We start from the raw sequence: 24631 nt of genomic DNA on the forward strand, positions 1-24631 counted from the left end.
TGAAACTGGACTTTCATCTTTACTATATACAAAAATCAACTCAAAATGGATTAAAGCTTTAAATTTAAGATTCTGAAACCATAAACTCTTAGAAGAAAAACATTAGGGGGTAAGCTTTTTCACATCAGTCTTGGCCATGATTTTTTTGGATTTGACTTTAAAAGCAGAAGTAGCAGAAGCTAAAATAAACAAGTGGAACTCCATCAAACTAAAAAGCTGCTACATAGTAATGGAAATCATCAGCAAAATGAAAAAGCATCCAACGGAATGGGAGAAAATATTTGCAAACCAGAAATCTAATAAAGAGTTAATATCCAAAATAAATAACGAATTCAGAGAACTCAATAGCAAAAACAAGTCTGACTTAAAAATGGGCAGAGGGGGATCCCTGGGTGGCGCAGCGGTTTGGCGCCTGCCTTTGGCCCAGGGCGCGATCCTGGAGACCCGGGATCGAATCCCACGTCGGGCTCCCAGTGCATGGGGCCTGCTTCTCCCTCTGCCTATGTCTCTGCCTTGTCTCTGCCTTTCTATCTCCCTCTCTGTATGACTATCATAAATAAATAATAAAAAAAATTAAAAAAAAAATGGGCAGAGGAAGTGAATACACATTTTTTCCAAAGACATACAAATGACAAATAAGCACATGAAGAGATGCTCAACATCACTAATCACAAAAATGCAAATGAAAACCACAATGAGATATCCCCTTATACTTGTTAGAATGGCTATCATCAGAATGACAAGAAGTCAGCAAGTGTTCGTAAGGAAAAAGGGGAATCTTTGTACACTGTTGATGAGATTGTAAAGTGTGGCAGCTACTGTGGAAAATATTCTGCAGGTTCCTGAAGAAGGTAAAAACAGAGCTGCTATATGATCCAGCAAATCCCACTTCTGGGTATATATCCAAAAGAAATGAAAATAGGATCTTGAAGAGATAGATGCACCTTGCATTATCCAAGGTAGCCAAAATATGGAAACCACCTCAATGTCTGATGGATAGATAAAAGTGTGGTTAATATGTACAGTGGAGGGACACCTGGGTGGCTCAGTGGATTAGCTCCTGCCTTTGGCCCAGGGTGTGATCCTGGAGTCCTGGGATCGAGTCCCACATCAGGCTGCCAGTATGGAGCCTGCTTCTCTCTCTGCCTCTCTCTCTCTGTGTCTCTCATGAATAAATGAATAAAATATTAAAAAAAATATGTACAGTGGAATATTAGTCTTGAGAAAGAATGAAATCTTGCCCTGAAATCCATGAGAACATGAATGAACATTGAGGGCATTATATTAATTGAAATAAGTCAGATAGAGAAAGACAAATACTGCATGATATTGCTTATATATGGAATCTAAAAAAGCTGGCTCACAGAAACAGAGACTAGCGTGGAGGTTACAGGGGCTGGGACATGGGGGAAATGGGAAGATTCGGTCAGAGATTATAATCTTCCAGGTATAAGAATAATGTACAGAATGGTGATTACAGTTACTACTGTATTATATATTTGAAAATTACCAAGGGAGTCGATCTTACATGTTCTCACCATGAAAATGAAATGATAGTTATGGAAGTGTTAGCTAATGCTTCCATGGCAATTGTTTTGCACTAAATAAGTGTATCAAATTGACATTAGACAGCTTAAACTTATGCAATGTTACATGATAATTGTATCTCAGTAAAACTGGAAAGAAATGAAAAGTCATAGTTAAGGATAGCTAGGTCAGGGGTGAGGGAGATAGGGACAGAACAGACTTTAAAAGGCATAAGCCAATATGAAAGACCGTACAAAATAGATGGAAAGAGAAAGAGAACAAAAGAGTAATGAAAAATGTTTAAAAACACAAGGTAAGAATGGAAGGAGGAAGAAGAGGAAGAATGAAAGAGGGAAAGAGGAAAGGAGAGATAAAGAGATGAAGAAAGGATGGAAAGAAAGGAAGAGGAAAGAAAGGCAGGCAGGATACAGGCAGGTTAAGAATAAAGAAAAGGATAGTGAATGAATTGGACTAAGAAAAGATACAGAAAAAAGCAATCAGAGAAGAAAAAGGAAAGGACCAAGATAGAAAGTAGGAAGAAAGAAAGAAGTTTTAAAGTTATGAGCCTGTAGGAAAGAGTAAAATAAAAAGAAATGAGATAAAGAATGTGGGAGTGAGAGATAGAAGGGTTTGAAAGGAGGAGCTTATAAGAAAATAAAGTATAATTGTAGACAATAAGAGGAGAAATCTTAAATAGAATTCAGTTAAAATACTAGGGTAAAGGCATACCTGGATGGCTCAGTGGTTGAGCATCTGCCTTTGGCTCAGGGCATGATCCTGGGGTTCTGCAATTGAGTCCTGCATCAGATTCCCTGCAGGGAACCTGGAGCCTGCTTCTCCCTCTGCGTGTGTGTCTGCCTCTCTCTCTGTGTCTCTCATGAATAAAGAAAATCTTAAAAAAAATACTACACTAAGATAAGATTGATGAATGGTGACAGCTAGCTAGGGAGGTAAATAGGTGTGTAGGGATGTATATAAAACATAAACAGATGCAAAAAAAATAGATCCATAGATAGATGACAGATGGATAGAAACAGATTGATTGATAGATAGAAGTGATTTTAAAAAGGATTATCCAGGAAAATTCCAGTAAATTAAAGGTAGAAACAGAGTTAGAAAGGGAAAGAAGAAATGTAAAATATTTTTAGAAGGAGCAGTGAAATAGAGTAACCAGACGGGCAAAGCATGCAAACAGGCACAGAGGAGAACTAGAAATACAGAATAGGAGCAAGAAAAAGACATGGAGAAATGGAGTAAGGGAAGGAAAGAATGAGCAAAGGAAGAGGGAATATGAAAGAAATGAAGACAAGATGTTTAAAATGGATCATTTGATTGTAAGAAAAAGTAAAAAAGCATTGCTAGTGTGGGAACTTTAAGATGCCTTGTTAAGTATTTGAATGCTTATTGTAAAATGCTTTTCAAACTTCAGTGTTGAATGATATGAATCACCTGGGGTTTTGTTTTGTTTTTTGATAAGCCAAAAATTCTGATTCAATACATGTAGGGTACAACCTGATATTCTGTATCTCCATCGGGCTCTGATGTGATCCCGAGGGTCATCATAGGCGGAGAACTAGATTTTGAGTACCAAGGTGGGGTACCAGGAAATAATGCAGGGGAGGACTACTAAGAGATGTGTTTCTTTTTCTTTCTTTTTTCTTTTCTTTCTTTTCTTTTCTTTTCTTTTCTTTTCTTTTCTTTTCTTTTCTTTTCTTTTCTTTTCTTTTCTTTTCTTTTCTTCTTTTCTTTTCTTTTCTTTTCTTTCTTTCTTTCTTTCTTTCTTTCTTTCTTTCTTTCTTTCTTTCTTTCTTTCTTTCTTTCTTTCTTTTCTTTCGGCTTTATTTATTCATGAGAGACGCAGAGAGAGAGAGAGAGAGAGAGAGAGAGAGGAAGAGACACAGGCAGAGAGAGAAGCTAGCTCCATGCAGGGAGCCTGATGTGGGATTCGATCCTGAGACCCTAGAATCATGCCCTGGGCCAAAGTCAGATGCTCAACCGCTGAGCCACCCAGGTGTCCCAAGAGATGTGTTTCAGACAAGTACTCGTCTTGAGTTTGTACTTAACTGATCCTTGTATTCCTAGTTCAGATGCTTGTTTTCTTGAAGTTGGACCGGAAGACCTTCAGGACTTGTTTACACTAGTTTTCTATGTTTATTTGAATTAAAAAAGTCCTCAAAGAAGATTCTTTTAGTTTACTAGGAGAAAAGACCCATAATTCTGGGTGAATACCTACAAGTTTTGAGAAGTAAAACCTGGAAGAATTTTATTTATTTATTTTTTAAGCCTGAAGAATTTTACAAGAAATACTGTCTTAGACCATTTAAAAGCTCATAATATCTTTGAGAGTCTTTTGATAGTGGCTAGTCTCTATAGTGGAATGCAGATCTTTTGGGAGAAGAAACCTAGGAATAATTTGGCTTATGGTAGCATTTGGGGTCTTGGTTGATAGTATTGAGCAAGAGAGAAATATGTAATTTTCTAAATTATACTATGCTTAGTTTTGTGCATAGATAAAATAGTCATTGTTGTCATCTTTTTTTTTCTTCTTCTTTTGTTTTCTACTTTTTTTTTCTGGTGATATCAGCGCTCCCAGTAATAAATCTCTCAGGAAAAAGTTGATATGCTATGGAAGTTTAATTTCATATTTCCTTTTCCTGATTATAACTGGGATTGTTGGATAATTATTTGGGCCTTTCCAGTTGTAATATGTTTCTTATGCTGGTAATATTGTTTGAGGCATTTTAGCTAAGTTTAGTGAAGTGTACTGGAAATAATATTTTTGTAAAATTTTGCATATCATTTTTTTGAAAAACATCATATATTCAAGGAGAGTCATATAGTGTGTAAGTATTGTATTCCTAATGTTATCTTTTTTTGTTTGTTTGTTTCAGTGTCCTTGAATGAGGTGTCATTGCTAGTGGATACCACACACTTAAAGAGGTTTGGGTTATGGAAAAATAAGGATGACGATCACAGTAAAAGGAGTCATGCTATTCTTTTCCTCTGGGTCTCTGCAAATTATCTTCAAGAGATTCAGACCCAACTAGAAAACTTCATGTTAAGTCAGCAGTGTGAGTATGAAATGATATCTAAATTTTGGAATAACCTAAGAAGGTCCTGTAAATAAAGTAGTTTTCTTCTAAAACAATTAAGTAGAATGTAATTATCATTGAATTGAAATTAATTTCATTGGATTAAAAGTAATCTTATCCTTTAATATTATGCAAGATAAATTATTTCTTCTACATAATTTCTCCTGATTTCTTACGAGTTCCATGCCCTTGTTTTATAATGAACTATGACAACTAATCAGTGGCAAAGTTAAATAAAATACAGAAGTCTTTACTTCAGCATTTTCTTGAATTTTTTAAAAAAAACTCAGTTTACTTATATATCATTTCTCTAAGACTGAATTGACTTTTGGGAGAATGCTCCCAAAACTGGTCTATTTATATGTATCTTAAATATCTCCCAACTTTGTTTAGTTTTTAGTTCTTAAGGAGTCTAGTTTAAAATTGGGCAAATCAAATTAGTAAGATTCTTTCTTACTTCTTTGATCTCTCTACCTTGCCCTTTGTACTCCCTTGCATATAAAATGTGGTAAGTGGTGAACCAAATTTTATACCTTTAATATTACAGTAGTCTCTCCCTTATCCATAGAGGATATGTTCCACGACCCCCCATGGATGCCTCAAACCACAAATGGTATTGAACTCTATATATACTATGTTTTTTCCCTATACATATGTACCTATGATGAAATTTAATATGTAAATTAGGTACGGTAAGAGATTAACAACAATAACTGATAATAATAATTATAACAATATACTGTAATAAAAGTTACAGGAATATGGTCTTTCTCAAAATCTTACTATACTGTACTCACCCTTCTTATGACGATGTGAGAAGATAAAATGCTTATGCGATAAGATGAAAATAAGTGAATAATATAGGCATATTGATGTAGTGTTAGCCTACTATTGACCTGATGGTGATAGGCCAGAAGGAAGATCATCTGCTTCTGGACTGTGGTGGTTAACCATGGGTGACCATAACTGTAGAAAATGAAACCATGGATAAGGGAGGACTACTGTAGTTATTTTGCTGTCTTACTTTAAATTAATTGGGAAAATTCATGACTAAATAGAGAAGTTGGGGAAATAAAACTAGCCATTTATAATTATTAGGGGGGAAATGCATGTCATTTGAGACCATTGTTGAAACGATTGATAAAACAAAATGATTTTGAAGGAAGTGTTTAATTGGGTTGCATTTTTAATTGGTAGATTTGATACATAGGGGAGGTTAGAGAAGAATAATTCATTGCTTAGTTATCTTTCATTCATTTATTTGTACATTCATTAACAAATGTTTACTAATACCTACTAAATGCCAGATAGTAGAGATACAGCAAATAGTACCATTGTAGAGTTTGCATTTTATTGCAGGAAGAGTTTAAAATGTGTGAGTTTTGAATCTAGGTTACTGATGGCCTATTTTGAGATTGAATTTGCCTGGGTTATTAACTAACATACAAAGGTTACTGATGTTAATAATTAAATTATTTTAATTATTATTCCCTTGAAAAATAACACTATTGCTAAAAATTGGTTTCTTTTTTCTCTTGTAGCAAAATCCAGTGAATTCATTTTCCTTGAGTTACACAGTCCTATTTCACAAAGAGAAGAATTGAAATTGAAAGATATTATGACAGAAATAAGTACAGCCAGTGGAGAATTAGAGCTTTCTTATCCATTGTCTTGGGTTCAGGCACTTCCTTTATTTCAGAACCTCTCTTCAAAAGAAAGTTCTTTTATTCATTACTATTGTGCTTCGACTTGTTCTTTTCCTGCTGCTGCTGCTGAAGAAATGAAGATGAAATCAGTATCTCAGGTTAGCATCTGATTAATATAATTGGCAAGGTTTAGTAAGAATTTTTTCACTGAAGATAGAATGATTTCAAAATGCTGTTTTGTCAGAAGGGCATAGGAGCCAACCTGAAAGAACTCCTAATATCAAAGCTAGAACAGTTTTATCTTTATTTTATTTTATTTTTTAAGTAAATTTGACACCCAACATGGGGCTTAGACTCATGACCCTGAGATCAAGATTTGCATGCTCCACCAACTGAGCCAGCCAGGTATCCCAAAGTTAGAACATTAATGATAATATAAATGAAATGAATAAAATAAAATAAAAAATTTACTGAAAAATAAAATAAATGCCCATAAATCTTTATTGATACAAATAAATACCTCAATTAATGAATGAAAAATAAATACTGATGGTGGATAATTGACAGTTCTTTCTTAGAAAAGTATTTCAGGGATCCCTGGGTGGCGCAGCGGTTTGGCGCCTGCCTTTGGCCCAGGGCGCGATCCTGGAGACCCGGGATCGAATCCCACATCGGGCTCCCGGTGCATGGAGCCTGCTTCTCCCTCTGCCTGTGTCTCTGCCTCTCTCTCTATCTCTCTGTGACTATCATAAATAAATAAAAATTAAAAAAAAAAGAAAAGTATTTCAATTAATAAGGGTAAAAGGAATGAGAAAATAAAAAACCACCATAGTCAATGATTGTTGCAGGCAAGGTCCACCAAGAGATACTAAATTTAATAGGTGAAAACGTAAGGAGAAACAGGATATGTGGATAATCTCAGTCTCTCAGCCAAATATTTATTAGTTATAAAAAGAAAAGCATAGCTTTACAGTGGAGAAATGTGGCAGACATCACCAGGAATAAGATATTGACGTAATAAACCTGTCACATCACATACTGAGAGGGGGACATGATTTCTCTGGTATTTTTCCCAGTATTGTATAACCTCAATCCTATCATGAAAAAAAATCAGACAAATCCAGTTACTAAACAAGTGACCAGTACTCTTGAAAATATCAAGGTCATCAAAGACAGAGACAGGAATTGTAGGATCCAAATACAGAAAAAAGATATTAGTGGAAACACTAGTGATAGCAGAACAAATCCATAGTGTAGTTTATAATATTATGCCAATGTTATTTTCTTAGTTTTGATAGATTTATTTATTTATTTATTATCATTATTTATTTATTTATTAGACAACATGTACAAGAAGGAGGAGGAGGAGAGGGAGAGAAAGACTCTCAAGCAGACTCCCCACTGAGCATAGAGCTCAACAAGGGGCTCCCTCTCATGACCCTGAGATTATGCCCTGAGCTGAAATCAGGAGTCAGAAGCTTAACCGACTGAGCTACCCAGGCGTCCCTGTATAGTGTCTTTTGATCAAAAGTATTATTTTGCTTATACAATATCTTTGGAGAAATTCTAAATGTATAGATATAACTCATTGATACTGATTTCTTTTAGTCACATTTTCTCTTAAAAGCCTAGGTTTTGACTATCCTTTTGAGAGTTAATGTGTATTTTTATATATCTATAAGGAAACCTTTTTCTTTGACATTTTCTGTCAGCCTTCAAATACAGAAATAGCCAAGCCTACTTACACCTTCCTACAGAAGCAAAGTAGTGGTTGCTACTCACTTTCTATTACATCTAATCCAGATGAAGAATGGCAAGAAGTCAGGCACACTGGACCTGTTCAAAAGTATGTACTGTGACATATCCTGTTTGTAATAGGTGGACTCGTTAGTAGTTGTCATTCTTGTTGCTGATTTTAAGTAGTTTACCTTTTTCTTTTTAATTGAGGTGTAATTGACACACAATATTATATTAGTTTCAGATGTATAACATGTTGATTTGACAATAGTATACCTTCTAAATGTTTTGAGTTTTGCTCTTACACTGATGGTTAGTAATAGAAATAATAATTTTTTGCTTTTGAGAAAGTTAAATTTGTTAAGAAAAGAGCTGGTGCCATTTCATTTAGTATTAGGTCGGTAAGACATAAATGGCAACTAAAATGTCAAATTTAGTAATATTAAAGTATTTGTTGAAAATATTTGTGTAGCAGTGTATGGTTTTTTATTACATATTCCATATCTGAATATATGGTAGGAAAAGTGGGATTACTTAACGAAAGTGTGGCTCAATTTAAGGTACTTTGGAGTTTGTTAGAACTTCTTTTTCATAAGTTGCTACTTTATTCATAGTTCATCTTGTATGTCTTCTCATGGTAGTCAGTTAGAATTAGAATAGGAGTCTTTGCCTTTGAGGGTGATTTCTATTGCTCTGTGTGATTCCTTTTTTCTGTTTTTTAAAAAACAAATGAAAAAACAGGATAGAAAATAGCCAATGAAATAATAACTATCATGTTAGGGTTTAAAATTACATGTTATTTGATTTAGGTGCTAAGATTAAATCAATTGCCTATGACTTAATCTTCTTGAATCATTCTGGCTTAAGAAGTCCTTATTATTATTATTATTATTATTATTATTATTATTATATATATATTTTAGAAGTCCTTATTATTATACATTTATTATTGGCTACATTCAGGCAATGAGGACCATCCTGTCTATTCTAAGATCATAGCTAAAAACTCAAAACCGCTCTTCTGAGATTTAAGAGAAGGTGCCAGAAAAAAGATGCTTAATTAGTGGTTATCTGTTTCCTACTTCTTTCTTCTTATGATATAATTATTTATTTCCTTTATATTCTCTCAAATTTTACATTGTAAAGACTTTGTTATAGGAGACTTGCCTTCTCTGCTCCATCTTATTTCTTTATTGCTCAGCAGTTGCTGTAGACCAGCCACCAGTAGGAGAATATAGTTTTTGATTGTTGGCCCACCTGAATGCAGTGGAACTAGTCTTGGGGATTCAAACTTAGAGTTGGAAAGTAGAGTGTAGGAAAGTCTTTTATGGTTTATTACATCAGTTTGTTGAAAGTTAAAAATTGTACAGAATAGAGACATCTTTGATATCCACTGATTATGGGTATAAGGTATTGATTAGACAAATATGATACTAGCCCACATGGGATTGGAAATGAAAAGAGAATGAGAGTACTGTTAGTACCTTGTGAAAATAAAGAAAGAAAATATAATTGCTTGTATCCTGTCCATTTTTTTTACTCTGTATGTCTTAGTTATTGAATACATTGCCCTTTTAGTATTCTATATAACAAATCTCTTTGATAATGGAGTTTTCAGTACCTATATGTTTTAACTTTAGTTTTACTTTTAAGGTTGATTGTGTATCCTCCACCACCTACTAAAGGGGGATTGGGAGTGACTAATGAAGATCTGGAGTGCTTAGAAGAAGGAGAGTTTCTTAATGATGTAATCATTGATTTCTACCTGAAGTAAGTACAATGATAAATGATTTTCTCATCTGTGTGTTTTGGTGTGAATCTTAAACTACATGCCCATCACTGAAGTTTTTTTTTAACTCTAGCTAAAAGCATCCTGCCAAGAATTCAGATTTAAAAGATTTTGCCTACAGGGTTTTCTACAGTTGACTACTTCAGTTTCATTCCTTTACTTCCCATAGATACTATATACTTCAGAAGAGTTACTGTTTTTTGTTTGTTTTAGTTTTTATTTTTGATTTATATTTCTTGGCTATTATATTACTGTGGTGAAGGATGTACTTAAAAAATTACAGATCACTTTGGGAAAGGAAAAGAAGCAAGTCTGTAGTTCTCTCTGAAAGAGATAGATAGGAAAGTTTTATAAACTTTGACGCAAAGTTTCTAGTCCTTGTCTTACCTGAGCCCTATTGTTTAACTAATAATACTAATCCTATTCCAATCACTCAGGCTCCAAATCTCTCTTTAGCATTTATTCTTCTTTTTTTTTAAATTAATTTTTATTGGTGTTCAATTTACCAACATACAGAAAAACACCCAGTGCTCATCCCGTCAAGTGTCCACCTCAGTGCCCGTCACCCATTCCTCTCCAACACCCGCCCTCCCCTTCCACCACCCCTAGTTCGTTTCCCCGAGTTAGGAGTCTTTATGTTCTGTCTCCCTTCCGGATATTTCCCAACATTTCTTTTCCCTTCCTTTATATTCCCTTTCACTATTATTTATATTCCCCAAATGAATGAGAACATACACCGTTTGTCCTTCTCCGATTGACTTATTTCACTCAGCATAATACCCTCCAGTTCCATCCACGTTGAAGCAAATGGTGGGTATTTGTCGTTTCTAACTGCTGAGTAATATTCCATTGTATACATAGACCACAGCTTCTTTATCCATTCATCTTTCGATGGACACCGAGGCTCCTTCCACAGTTTGGCTATTGTGGCCATTGCTGATAGAAACATCGGGGTGCAGGTGTCCTGGTGTTTCATTGCATCTGAATCTTTGGGGTAAATCCCCAGCAGTGCAATTGCTGGGTTGTAGGGCAGGTCTATTTTTAACTCTTTGAGGAACCTCCACCCAGTTTTCCAGAGTGGCTGCACCAGTTCACATTCCCACCAACAGTGTAAGAGGGTTCCCTTTTCTCCACATCCTCTCCAACATTTGTGGTTTCCTGTCTTGTTAATTTTCCCCATTCTCACTGGTGTGAGGTGGTATCTCATTGTGGTTTTGATTTGTATTTCCCTGATGGCAAGTGATGCAGAGCATTTTCTCATGTGCATGTTGGCCATGTCCATGTCTTCCTCTGTGAGATTTCTCTTCATGTCTTTTGCCCATTTCATGATTGGATTGTTTGTTTCTTTGGTGTTGAGTTTAATAAGTTCTTTATAGATTTTGGAAACTAGCCCTTTATCTGATATGTCATTTGCAAATATCTTCTCCCATTCTGTAGGTTGTCTTTTAGTTTTGTTGACTGTATCCTTTGCTGTGCAAAAGCTTCTTATCTTGATGAAGTCCCAATAGTTCATTTTTGCTTTTGTTTCTTTTGCCTTTGTGGATGTATCTTGCAAGAAGTTACTGTGGCCGAGTTCAAAAAGGGTGTTGCCTGTGTTCTCTTCTATGATTTTGATGGACTCTTGTCTCATATTTAGATCTCTCATCCATTTTGAGTTTATCTTTGTGTATGGTGAAAGAGAGTGGTCCAGTTTCATTCTTCTGCATGTGGATGTCCAATTTTCCCAGCACCATTTATTGAAGACACTGTCTTTCTTCCAATGGATAGTCTTTCCTCCTTTATCGAATATTAGATGACCATACATTTCAGGGTCCACTTCTGGGTTCTCTATTCTGTTCCATTGATCTATGTGTCTGTTTTTGTGCCAGTACCACACTGTCTTGATGACCACAGCTTTGTAGTACAACCTGAAATCTGGCATTGTGATGCCCCCAGCTATGGTTTTCTTTTTTAAAATTCCCCTGGCTATTCGGGGTCTTTTCTGATTCCACACAAATCTTAAAATAATTTGTTCTAATTCTCTGAAGAAAGTCCATGGTATTTTGATAGGGATTGCATTAAACGTGTAAATTGCCCTGGGTAACATTGACATTTTCAGAATATTAATTCTGCCAATCCATGAGCATGGAATATTTTTCCATCTCTTTGTGTCTTCCTCAATTTCTTTCAGAAGTGTTCTATAGTTTTTAGGGTATAGATCTTTTACCTCCTTGGTTAGGTTTATTCCTAGGTATCTTATGCTTTTGGGTGCAATTGTAAATGGGATTGACTCCTTAATTTCTCTTTCTTCAGTCTCATTGTTAGTGTATAGAAATGCCATTGATTTCTGGGCATTGATTTTGTATCCTGCCACGCTACCAAATTGCTGTATGAGTTCTAGCAATCTTGGGGTGGAGGCTTTCGGGTTTTCTTTTTTTTTTTTTTTTTTAATTTATTTATTTTTATTTTTATTTTTTTTAAATTTTTATTTATTTATGATAGTCACAGAGAGAGAGAGAGAAGCAGAGACACAGGCAGAGGGAGAAGCAGGCTCCATGCACCGGGAGCCCGATGTGGGATTCGATCCCGGGTCTCCAGGATCGCGCCCTGGGCCAAAGGCAGGCGCCAAACCGCTGCGCCACCCAGGGATCCCTGCTTTTGGGTTTTCTATGTAGAGTATCATGTCATCGGCAAAGAGGGAGAATTTGACTTCTTCTTTGCCAATTTGAATGCCTTTAATGTCTTTTTGTTGTCTGATTGCTGAGGCGAGGACTTCTGGAACTATGTTGAACAGCAGTGGTGAGAGTGGACATCCCTGTCTTGTTCCTGATCTTAGGGGAAAGGCTCCCAGTGCTTCCCCATTGAGAATGATATTTGCTGTGGGCTTTTCGTAAATGGCTTTTAAGATGTCGAGGAAAGTTCCCTCTATCCCAACACTCTGAAGGGTTTTGATCAGGAATGGATGCTGTATTTTGTCAAATGCTTTCTCTGCATCTAATGAGAGTATCATATGGTTCTTGGTTTTTCTCTTGCTGATATGGTGAATCACATTAATGGTTTTACGAGTCTTGAACCAACCTTGTGTCCCGGGGATAAATCCTACTTGGTCATGGTGAATAATTTTCTTAATGTGTTGTTGGATCCTATTGGCTAGTATCTTGTTGAGAATTTTTGCATCCATGTTCATCAGGGATATTGGTCTGTAATTCTCCTTTTTGGTGGGGTCTTTGTCTGGTTTCGGAATTAAGGTGATGCTGGCCTCATAGAACGAATTTGGAAGTACTCCATCTCTTTCTATCTTTCCAAACAGCTTTAGTAGAATAGGTATGATTTCTTCTTTAAACGTTTGATAGAATTCCCCTGGGAAGCCATCTGGCCCTGGACTCTTGTGTCTTGGGAGGTTTTTGATGACTGCTTCAATTTCCTCCCTGGTTATTGGCCTGTTCAGGTTTTCTATTTCTTCCTGCTCCAGTTTTGGTAGTTTGTGGCTTTCCAGGAATGCGTCCATTTCTTCTAGATTTCCTAATTTATTGACGTACAGCTGTTCATAATATGTTTTTAAAATCGTTTGTATTTCCTTGGTGTTGGTAGTGATCTCTCCTTTCTCATTCATGATTTTATTAATTTGAGTCTTCTCTCTCTTCTTTTTAATAAGGTTGGCTAATGGTTTATCTATCTTATTAATTCTTTCAAAGAACCAACTCCTGGTTCTGTTGATCTGTTCCACAGTTCTTTTGGTCTCGATATCATTGAGTTCTGCTCGAATTTTAATTAACTGTCTTCTTCTGCTGAGGGTGGGGTCTATTTGTTGCTTTTTCTCTAGTTCCTTTATGTGTAAGGTGAGCTTTTGAATTTGAGTTCTTTCCAGTTTTTGAATGGATGCTTGTATTGCGATGTATTTCCCCCTCAGGACTGCTTTTGCTGCATCCCAAAGATTTTGAACGGTTGTATCTTCATTCTCATTAGTTTCCATGAATCTTTTTAATTCTTCCTTAATTTCCTGGTTGACCTTTTCATCTTTTAGCAGGATGGTCCTTAACCTCCACGTGTTTGTGGTCCTTCCAAACTTCTTGTTGTGATTAAGTTCTAATTTCAAGGCATTATGGTCGGAGAATATACAGGGGACTATCCCGATCTTTTGGTATCGGTTCAGACCCGATTTGTGACCCAGTATGTGGTCTATTCTGGAGAAAGTTCCATGTGCACTTGAGAGGAATGTGTATTCAGTTGAGTTTGGATGTAAAGTTCTGTAGATATCTGTGAAATCCATCTGGTCCAGTGTATCATTTAAAGCTCTTGTTTCTTTGGATATGTTGTGCTTAGAAGACCTATCTAGTATAGAGAGAGCTAGATTGAAGTCACCAAGTATAAGTGTATTATTATCAAAGTATTTCTTCAGTTTGGTTATTAATTGGTTTAAATATTTGGCAGCTCCCACATTCGGGGCATATATATTGAGGATTGTTAAGTCCTCTTGTTGGATAGATCCTTTGAGTATGAGATAGTGTCCCTCTTCATCTCTCACTATAGTCTTTGGGGTAAATTTTAATTTATCTGATATAAGGATGGCAACCCCTGCTTTCTTTTGAGGACCATTTGAATGGTAAATGGTTCTCCAACCTTTTACTTTCAGGTTGTAGGTGTCCTTCTGTCTAAAATGAGTCTCTTGTAGACAGCAAATAGATGGGTCCTGCTTTTTTATCCAGTCTGAAACCCTGCGCCTTTTGATGGGGTCATTAAGCCCATTCACGTTCAGAGTTACTATTGATAGATATGAGTTTAGTGTCATCATATCTATTCAGTCCTTGTTTTTGTGGATTGTTCCACTGAACTTCTTCTTAAAGGGGAATTTTAAGAGTCCCCCTTAAAATTTCTTGCAGAGCTGGTTTGGAGGTTACATATTCTTTCAGTTCCTGCCTGTCTTGGAAGCTCTTTATCTCTCCTTCCATTTTGAATGAGAGCCTTGTTGGGTAAAGTATTCTTGGTTGCATGTTCTTCTCATTTAGGACCCTGAATATATCCTGCCAGCCCTTTCTGGCCTGCCAGGTCTCTGTGGAGAGGTCTGCTGTTACCCTAATATTCCTTCCCATAAAAGTCAGGGACTTTTTTTCTCTTGCTGCTTTAAGGATCTTCTCCTTATCTTTGGAATTTGCAAGCTTCACTATTAAATGTCGAGCTGTTGAACGGTTTTTGTTGATTTTAGGGGGGGATCTCTCTATTTCCTGGATCTGAATGCCTGTTTCCCTTCCCAGATTCGGAAAGTTTTCAGCTAGGATTTGTTCAAATACGTATTCCGGCCCTCTGTCCCTTTCGGCGCCCTCGGGAACCCCAATTAAACGTAGGTTTTTCTTCCTCGGGCTGTCATTTATTTCCCTTAATCTATCCTCATGGTCTTTTAATTGCCTGTCTCTTTTTTCCTCAGTTTCCCTCTTTGCCATCAACTTGTCTTCTATGTCACTCACTCGTTCTTCCACCTCGTTAAGCCTCGTCGTTAGGACTTCTAGCTTGGATTGCATCTCATTTAATTGATTTTAATTTCTGCCTGATTGGATCTAAATTCTGCAGTCATGAAGTCTCTTGAGTCTTTTATGGTTTTTTCTACAGCCACCAGTAGCTGTATAATAGTGCTTCTGAATTGGCTTTCTGACATTGAATTGTAATCCAGATTTTGTAATTCTGTGGGAGAGTGGGCTGTTTCTGATTCTTTTTTTTGAGGTGAGGTTTTCCTTCTAGTCATTTTGCTCAGTGCAGAGTGGCCAAAAACAAGTTGTATTGGGAAAAGGAGAAAAAGAGAGAGAAGGAAAGAAAAGAGAAAAAGAGAAAAGAGAAAGAAGAAAAAAAAGGGGGGGAAAGAGAAGAAAAAGAGAAAGAAAAAGAAAGGAGAAAAAAGAAAAAAAAAGGTGGGGTGGTGGGGTGGGGGAAGCAATCAGAAATCAAGAAGAAAGAAAAAAAAGCACAAAACAAAACAAAAACAACAACAAAAACAAAAACAAAAAAACAAACAAAAAAAAAAACACGGGGGAGTATCTTCCGATTCTGTGTACTTTAAGTCCCTTGACTTCCCCTGGAACTGGTCCGTCTCGCTGGTCTTCTGGGGGAGGGGCCTGCTGTGCTGACTCTCAGGTGTTAGCACTTGGGGGAGCTGCTCTGCCCCTGCCTGGTGCAGGGCTCCGTGGGGGTTGTTCACCCCGTGAGGAAGCCACAGTGGCGGGGGCAGCTCTGGGACCCTGGAGTCAGCCCCCGCAGTAGCTCCGGGGCTCTCCGTCTGCAGGGCCTGGGGGCTCCCGGGCGGGGCCGCTGATCTGCTCAGTTCCAGGCAGGAGCGTCCTTGCTGTCCTGAGCCCTCCCGGCCTCTGCCTGTTCCTGGGGGAGGCCGGATCCTGGGCTGTGTCCCGGCGCCCTGTGCTCCGGGTCTGCGCTGTTGGATTCGCGCTCCCGCCCCGCAGCCCCCTCCGCGGAGCCGCAGCCCGAGCCCCTCCGAGCTGTTCCCGGAGCTGCGCCGCGCCCGAGCAGCTGCCGCTGAGCTGCTCCCGGAGCCCCGAAGCCCCCTCCGCGGAGCCGCAGCCCGAGCCCCTCCGAGCTGCTCCGGGCCCCACCGCGCGCTGCAGACCTTAGGGAGCTCGGCGCATCTCCCGGGGCGCAGTTCCTCTGTTACTGTCCCAGGGAGCCCGAGGGCGTCCCCGCCTTTCTGGGGATCCTGCTCCAATTCCCGGGGAGCCCCTTTCCGCGGGGAAGGTCGGTGCAGCTCCTGCTCCTCCGGGACGGGGCTCCCCTGTCCTGGGGACACTCGCCCCGGCCTCAGCCTGGCCTCTCGCGGGGCCCCTCCCCCTTGGAGGCCTTTTGTGTCTTTATTTCTTTTTCCCCGTCTTCCTACCTTGATAGAGGCGCGAACTCTTCTCACTGTAGCGTTCCAGCTGGGCTCTCGCATTTATTCTTCATCTCAGATACTTTACAGTTGATCTCTAGAAGCTTGATTTTGGTCTTTTTAAAAATATTCTCTACTCAAGGCCTCATGTATTACGAGATTTTCCCAGTCTGGTAAGAACGGGCACTATTTTTGTGGCTGGCTACCAGTTCCTTCATGTCTTTTCAGGTAGTTCTCTCCCCAGCCTTTTCCTCATATGTGTGTGGTGACCAGTGTTCTTCTGAATACTTAAGGAGGACTCTCTGCAGATGTCTGGAGTTCTCTTTATCTATAGCTCTTCCCTTTTCAGTATTCTGATCTGCAAATTCTAGCTGCGTTGGTCTGTATTGAGTAGCATCTCCTCAACTTGCAGTCTGCCCTCTGGGTTACTGCTTCCTGTGCTGCAGCGTGGAAGCTACCAGCACAGTCAGCCAGGGCACTAGTGGAGCTCATCTTTGTTGATTTCCCATTTTTCAGACATCCCTGTTCTTTGTTGCCTGATGTCCATTGTTTTGAAAATTATTGTTTCATATATTTTTTTGTCTGATTTTTTTTTGCTTCCTCTATCCAGGATGGTAAATATAGGCTCTCTTATTTCATCTTGGCTGGAAGCAGAAATCTCCATTACCATTGACTCTTTACCCTCCCTAACTTCTCTGCATACTTATTTGATAATTTTAGTAGATTCTATCTCAAATTCATCTATTTTTCTTCTGTCATCATGATTTTCTAGTATTTCTTAACTGAATTATTGTTCTTATCTGATTTTCTAGTACTTCTTATCTCAATTATTATTATTATGAGTCTTCTATCCTTTATCTCTGTTTGCCTGTCCATTAGGTATATCACAACCACTGCTATTAAACAACACTATGAATGCAATTCCTATGAGAAACTTAAAGTAATTTCTTATTATTGGTCAGAATGAGTTCAGACAGTCTGGCATTCGAGAGTCTTGATAATATGACACTACCTTTTTAGCCATCTACGAACAACCCTGTACATATTACATAGTCAAGCAAAATTGAATTATAAACAGTTTACTAAACAAAGCCCATTCCTAATCACTCTTATGCCTTAGTGCCATATTTTTCTTGATTCCAGTAGACTTTCCTCTTTATCTCAACCTGTTGAAGTTTTATTTCTCTTTCAAGGTTCCTCTCAAGTGGTGCCTTCTTAAAACTTTTCCTGATCTTCTAAACAGATATTAACTACCATGACACTTCATTTTCATCTCTTTTATAGTACCTGATTTTACAGTTAGTTAGTGGTATTATGACATTCTCCTAAAGTTTAAGCATCTTATTATATCTTACTCATTTTTATATTCCTGTAATAGTGTCAAATTTATATTTAGTGAGATGAACTGGATTATATTATTAGTTTTTATGTTTTCTTAGAGTTAACAAATACAGTTTTATTCCTAGTTTATTTCCAATAGTACTTTTCTATACTTCCTTTTCACTGAATTGCTTGTATCTCTGTCTCACTGACTTCTTTTCAGAGGGGATTTTTTTTTTCAGAGGGGATTTTTTAAAAGATTTTATTTGTTTATTCATGGAGATATATATGTATAGAGAGATAGAGACACAGACAGAAGGAGAAGCAGGGGAGCTTGATATGGAACTCGATCCCAGGACCCCTGATTTATGCCCTGAGCCGAAGGCAGATGCTCAACTGCTGAGCCACCCAGGCATCCCTCAGAGTGTATTCTAACTTTATTGTTTAAACTAATTTCTAGAGCAGCCTGGGTTGCTCAGCGGTTTAGCGCCACCTTCATCCCAGGGCGTGATCCTGGAAACCCGGGATCGAGTCCCATGTTGGGCTCCCTGCATGGAGCCTGCTTCTCCCTCTGCCTGCGTGTCTGCCTCTCTCTCTCTCTGTGTCTCTCATGAATGAATAAATAAAATCTTTTTTTAAAAGATTTTATTTATTTTTGAGAGAATGTTTATATATCTATATGTCTATATAATCATCATTCAGATCAAAATAATATTTCTAGGACATCAGAAACTTCATTTTTATCTCTTTCCATTTAGCAAAGCCTCTCCATAGCCACATTAAAAAAAAATGTCAAGTTGTGTTTGTCTTTTATGCTTTTTAAAACAGAAATTACAAAGTCATTTTTTGAACCTGTGTAAACTATTAAGAATAGTAGAGTTCTTGAATTACGAAGGGTTTAAGCACTAAATGATTGAATTACAAGCTTATGTTGAAGAATTATTTTCATAGAAATGGACTAAGGATTTGTAGATTAGGCATATCTCATAATAAAGTTTTTCTAGATTTATTTTAGGAGTCTCATTGGTTTCAGTATTTGATTAATTTGTCCTTCTATACTCATCATTCTGGATTATAAAGCTATATGGTGGCAGGTACTTTTTTCCCCCTCTTATTTTATATCTTACTGTAAACATGGTGCTTGGTACATGTTAGGAATTTGATAATACTTGTTATTAAGTAAATGAAAGTATAACGGGCAATTTCTGCTTTAAATAATTTTGATGGAAGGTGACATAAATAAAGAACCAAAAAAAAACTGAAATCAGAGGAAATTTCAAGATTGCTTTGAATTTAATTGGCCATAAAAATGAAGATTTCCAGAACACACAAGATAATTGGGAGAAGACCAAATAAAATAAAAAAAATAACTTACTTTCATGGTGTTGCTATTTTACAGGTATCTTATATTGGAGAAGGCATCAGATGAACTTGTTGAACGAAGTCACATTTTTAGTAGCTTTTTCTATAAATGCTTAACAAGAAAGGAAAATAATTTAACAGAAGATAATCCAAATCTTTCGTAAGTTAATCTTTCAGTGTGCTTAAGTTTTAAGAGGAAAATATGCTCTTTTGATGCTTCTAAGTGAAAAAACTTCTTACAGTATTTCCTAGAGAGCAGTATTACCACTTGTGCAGGCTTTTTTGCTCTAAGATATACTTCTCACCCTTCCACTATTCTGTTCCCTATCACAGGAGGCTGACTCTTGCAGACTGCATTTCCAAGTACATGTTCTGTGGGGGACACGGAAAGTTGGAGGGCAAGGAAGGAGAGAAAGTCAGGTTATTTCCTCCTTACCCTCTTTGCATTAGGCAGTGATTTTGGCAGTGGCTGTATTTTCTCTGCGGGTCCTGTCTTTCATTGGACAGATCCGTAAGAGTGCGAGCTCCTACTAGAGGTACTACTGCTTCTTCCCCATTGCCCTTTAGTGTAGGGATATAGTAGTTTCCTTCTATGCTAATCTCGGGTTGCCTTGCTGCTCCCTTTTTTGGCTTTGGACTTTCTCTATCATCACTGTAGCCAGTTCTCTGCATTACATTTTATCTGTCTTAAATATATAGGGTGTCTTTTATTTCCTGGTGAGACTCTCACCAAAATATACTACTCTTTAGTTAAACTACTGTAAATTATACAAAATACTATGTTTGCATAATTTACCTTACTATCAGTTAATGAGGAGGGATATATGGAAGGGGAAGATTTATTAAATAAATTTGATAGTTAACTTTTTTTGATGTCTTCCTGTTCTATTGTATATATATAGAAATTGATAGTACTGTGATTTAATCTTAAATTTTGTTTTAAGATTACTAGTCCATGTTTGGCATAGCCGACTAGAAACTGATGAAATGAAAGCAGGTAGATTCTACTGTGGTTTTATACTTTAAAGTAATTTTAAAAATTAAAATCAGATATTAGATATTTGATCTTGTATAAAAGTAATACAAAACAAAGATATATAAGTGGCATATTCCAGGGTAAGATATATATATATATATATGATACTATATTTAGATACTATACTTAGTATCTTATACACACACATACACACATTCAGTTGACCCTGGAACCACATGGGTTGAACTGGGGGGGGGGGTCCACTTACATACAGGATTTTTTGGATAAATACAGTGTAAATATTATATATTTGATAAATATATTTTCCTTATGATTTTAATATTTTCTCTAGCTTACTGTATTTTTACAATACATTATAGTATATAACACAATACATTATATATATAACATACAAAATATGTGTTAATTGGCTTCATATTATTAGTAAGACTTCTGATCAACAGTAGGCCATTATTAAGGTTTTGGGGAATAGAAGTTACATATATAGGTTTTCAACTCTGGTGGGGGGGGATTGGTTCCACCAATCCCCTCGTTGTTCAAGGGTCAACTGTGTGTGTGTGTGTGTGTGTGTGTGTGTGTGTGTGTGTGTGTGTCTTTCACACATACACAGATACTCCTACTAATGCTTGGCTTGAAGTATATGTAATTAATATTCACACAAAGAATTTCTACAAATCAGTAAAAAAATAAAAAGCCCAGAATCAAAGTGGTAAGGATATAAACCTAAAATGGTAAATAAATCCCTGATAAGTGGCTCAAACTACTAGTGTTAGGATATTGCAGACTAAATGATGCGCAAACTCATTACTATAGATTATCAGATGCTGACGTACCTGGCTTCTCTCCATCTCGTGACATTGTTTCCCCTCACTTATCCTACTTCACTGAGCTCAACCTACCTCTTTTCAGTTTTCAAATATGCAAAGGTCTTTCCTATTTTCTTTTCTTTTTTTTTTTTTTTCTTTCCTATTTTCTGACTGAAATTTCTTCTCTTGGCACTTTTTTGTTTCATAACAAGATCTCTAGTCATTTATTTGTTTGTTTGCCTGTCCTAGAGTTAAGCTTTATGAGGTCATGCACTTCATCTGTCTTATTTTCTCCTTTATCCCCAGTACCTTTTGTTCAGTGCTTGGAACATACTAGGAACTCAAAAGAGAATAATGTATCTTATTGAATGGGCATAACAAAAAATTACCAGGTGTCTATCTAAGATTTTCTTTGTTTTTTCTTTTTAAAGATTTTAGTCATTTATTTGAGAGAGGGGGAGGGGAACAAACAAAGGGAGGGGCAGAGGGAGAAGCAGACTGCCAGCTGATTGGGGAGGGCAACACAGGGCTCAGTCCCAGGACCTCGAGATCATGACCTGAGCTGAAGTCACATGTTTAACCGACTGAGCCTGGTGCCCCAACTTCTGATTATTTTATAAAGTTAATCTACATAATGTCTAATTCCTACCACTTTTTTTAATAACCATATTCTAGATTCCATCTTCTTCCTAATATTTGTCCCTGTGAGTTTGGTTAGATATTCAAATGAACAGAGATGGGGCAAAGATATTTTTCCTGTATTACTTGGTATATAAATATAAAAGAACTTAATGATTTGTATAAAAAATTAATGATTTGTATAAAAGAACTTAACTATTTGCAAAGAAAGAGAGGTTCTTGAAGGGATTGAGCCAGAAGTCACATACCATCTCTTTTATGTCACTGTTAAATACCATCCTTCCCTAAACTTTCTTTGATATTCAGACTTGGTTTGATACCTTCCTTCCTTAATTTTCCTGATAAGATAGAGAAAAGAGTTATTTCTCTTTTCTTTCCTGTCCCAATTCTTTCCTCTTTTAAATGCTGTAAAATAATTTATTTAAATCCCTTATAACACTTACATTTTAGTTATTTACTGTAGTTGTTTTCTGCCCTCATTATTTTGTAAATTCTTTAAAGGCAGTATGGGTGATTTTTATTAATTGTTTAGGAACCTAATAAATATTGAATAAGTAAAATGAAAGATGGATAAATGGTGAATGTATTTAACTTGTCATATAATTTCCTTATATATGAAATGAAAGATGTCATCTTTAAAAAAATCTAAGGATATATGCCTCATTCCTCCTCTTCCATTAAATTTTAATACCACCCTCATCACAGATAAAACATCTAGACCATTCTCTTACAGTTTAATGATAATGTTTTTATCATGTCCAGATGGAACTTAATAAATAAGAGGATAGCTGTTTATTTTCAGTTCCTGAGCTACTTTTGGAATCTATAACACATTTTGTAGACTGCTTTTATTGTATGATGTTATTTATAAATAGTGATTAGATTTAAGAACAATCAGGAGTTAATTAAAAGAGGTGAATATTATATATCTTAATATGTTGTGTTAAATAGTATATATCTTAAAGGTCATATCAAGGAAACCAAACCTACCATTTTTCAGTGTATCAAAATTACTCTTGAAATCTGTATCTAAAATTTTAATTTTTTATGTGTAAAATACATCTATCTTTCATATTCCCAGAATGGCACAGAGAAGACATAAAAGAGTAAGGACATGGACTCGTCATATAAACATCTTTAACAAAGATTACATTTTTGTGCCTGTAAATGAGTCGTGAGTATTTCAGTTTATTTAAAAACAAAATTAGGGAGTATAGAAAAAATATTTTGTCTGTTTTTAGATTAATAATCAATAAAAAGTATGGGTATATAAATTCCTGATATTATTTTAAATTTATTCCAAGGAAGTAGCTAAAACTGTGAGTTACTTAGATTTTGGTTTGACAGTGTAGTTATATTATAAATATTGTGAAAAAAATAAAATGATAAATGCCCACAAGACTGTAATGATTGAGACATTGAATTTTTCTTTTTTGGATTTAAAAGATTTTCTAAATAAAAGATCAAAAGATTTTTGGATGAATCTGAAAACTTTAAGAGAACAAGCTGTTTAAGTATAAAATAAGTGATGCTGTGTGTTTATTTGTTAAAGTAGTTCCTCAATAGGAAACAGAAGATTGTGTGATGAAAGTAAATAAATTTGAAGTAACTCAAATTTTACACTAAGTAGTCTTACTACTTATTTAATTACTTTTGGAATGTGTATTCCATATTATGTCAGATGTTATAATCTGCTTCTTCAAAATTGGTATGAACTTTGTCATACCCATATTTTCAGCTTTAGTTTTAGAACATGTTCCTCTGCATTGTTTAGATTTTATGTTATTCTGATTGTATTTCTTTTTCAACAGGTCTCACTGGTATCTTGCAGTCATTTGTTTTCCATGGTTAGAAGAAGCTATATATGAAGATTTTCCACAGGGCTCCCAGGTTCAGCAGTCTCAACATGACAACAAAACAATAGGTGATAAACTTAATGTAGTGTTTTTAATGATAACAGTAAATGATTATGGTGAACAATATGCAGTTAAAAGATTGTATAGTTTTTTTATCATGAAACTTATTAGAAGGAAGAATAAGAAATCTGAAAATTTCATAATAAATGCCTAACCTCATGTATAGACAAAATGTAATTCTTCAGTTACACTGTTATGTCAAGTTTTATCGTAGCATTTTTTTATAGAGTAATCTTGCTAACATGACTCAGAATTCATATTATGGATCTGCAGGCATAGACCCAATTCAGGTCTTTTGCCTCCCTGGTTAAATATACTATTAGATATTTTATTCTTTTTGGTGCAATTGTAAATGTAATTGTTTTTGTAATTTCTCTTTCTGCTACCTGTTATTAGTGTAAAGAACCACAACAAATTTGTATTTATTAATTTTGTGTCTTGCAACCTTACTGAATTCATGAGTTTTTTGGTCATGAAATCTTTTTCATTTTTTCTTAATCTAAATGAATACAAGTCTTGTTAACACTGGAAACTTGGCTAGGTAATATCAGGTCTCTTAAAATTCTTCCATGATTTTTCTTAAGTTACAATCCAAATCTTAAGTAAGCAAATTAGCCTAATTTTTTTTGAGAAAAAAAATGAAAATTATGTGTTTATAGGTGTAGGCTAAACAGTAAGCAGAGTTATTAATAGCCATTATCATCAATACTGGCCCAAACCACAGCTAAATATTTTGCCTTAGACATAAAATAAATACTCATAAGTGCTTTATTATTTCTAACTAGATAATGATCAACATACTACTTCAGGACTGTCTTTGGGTACAGAGGAGTCCCAAGTAAGTATGTTCTTGATAGATATGAGAAAAGGAAAATACTTGAATATAATAATTTTATCTATAAAATAGGGTGTAGTGAGGTAGACTATGATGGATATTGTTGGACCATAATAAATTG

The 24631-nt window shown here is 36.1% G+C and overlaps 1 protein-coding gene across 4 annotated transcripts in view; it reads left to right on the plus strand.

Moving 5' to 3' along the window:
* Positions 1–24631, plus strand: part of SENP7 (SUMO specific peptidase 7) — a 150918-nt gene that overhangs the window by 115155 nt on the left and 11132 nt on the right. For all 4 annotated transcript variants that reach the window (XM_041757248.1, XM_041757255.1, XM_041757265.1 and 1 more), the window contains 8 exons: positions 4419–4598; positions 6161–6423; positions 7978–8111; positions 9656–9772; positions 19355–19477; positions 22841–22933; positions 23571–23683; positions 24461–24513. In XM_041757248.1, the coding sequence (XP_041613182.1) occupies positions 4419–4598; positions 6161–6423; positions 7978–8111; positions 9656–9772; positions 19355–19477; positions 22841–22933; positions 23571–23683; positions 24461–24513 (1076 nt within the window). The remainder of the gene's footprint in view (positions 1–4418; positions 4599–6160; positions 6424–7977; positions 8112–9655; positions 9773–19354; positions 19478–22840; positions 22934–23570; positions 23684–24460; positions 24514–24631) is intronic.

Source organism: Vulpes lagopus, chromosome 1 (genome assembly GCF_018345385.1).
Source record: "Vulpes lagopus strain Blue_001 chromosome 1, ASM1834538v1, whole genome shotgun sequence".
NCBI lineage: Eukaryota > Metazoa > Chordata > Mammalia > Carnivora > Canidae > Vulpes > Vulpes lagopus.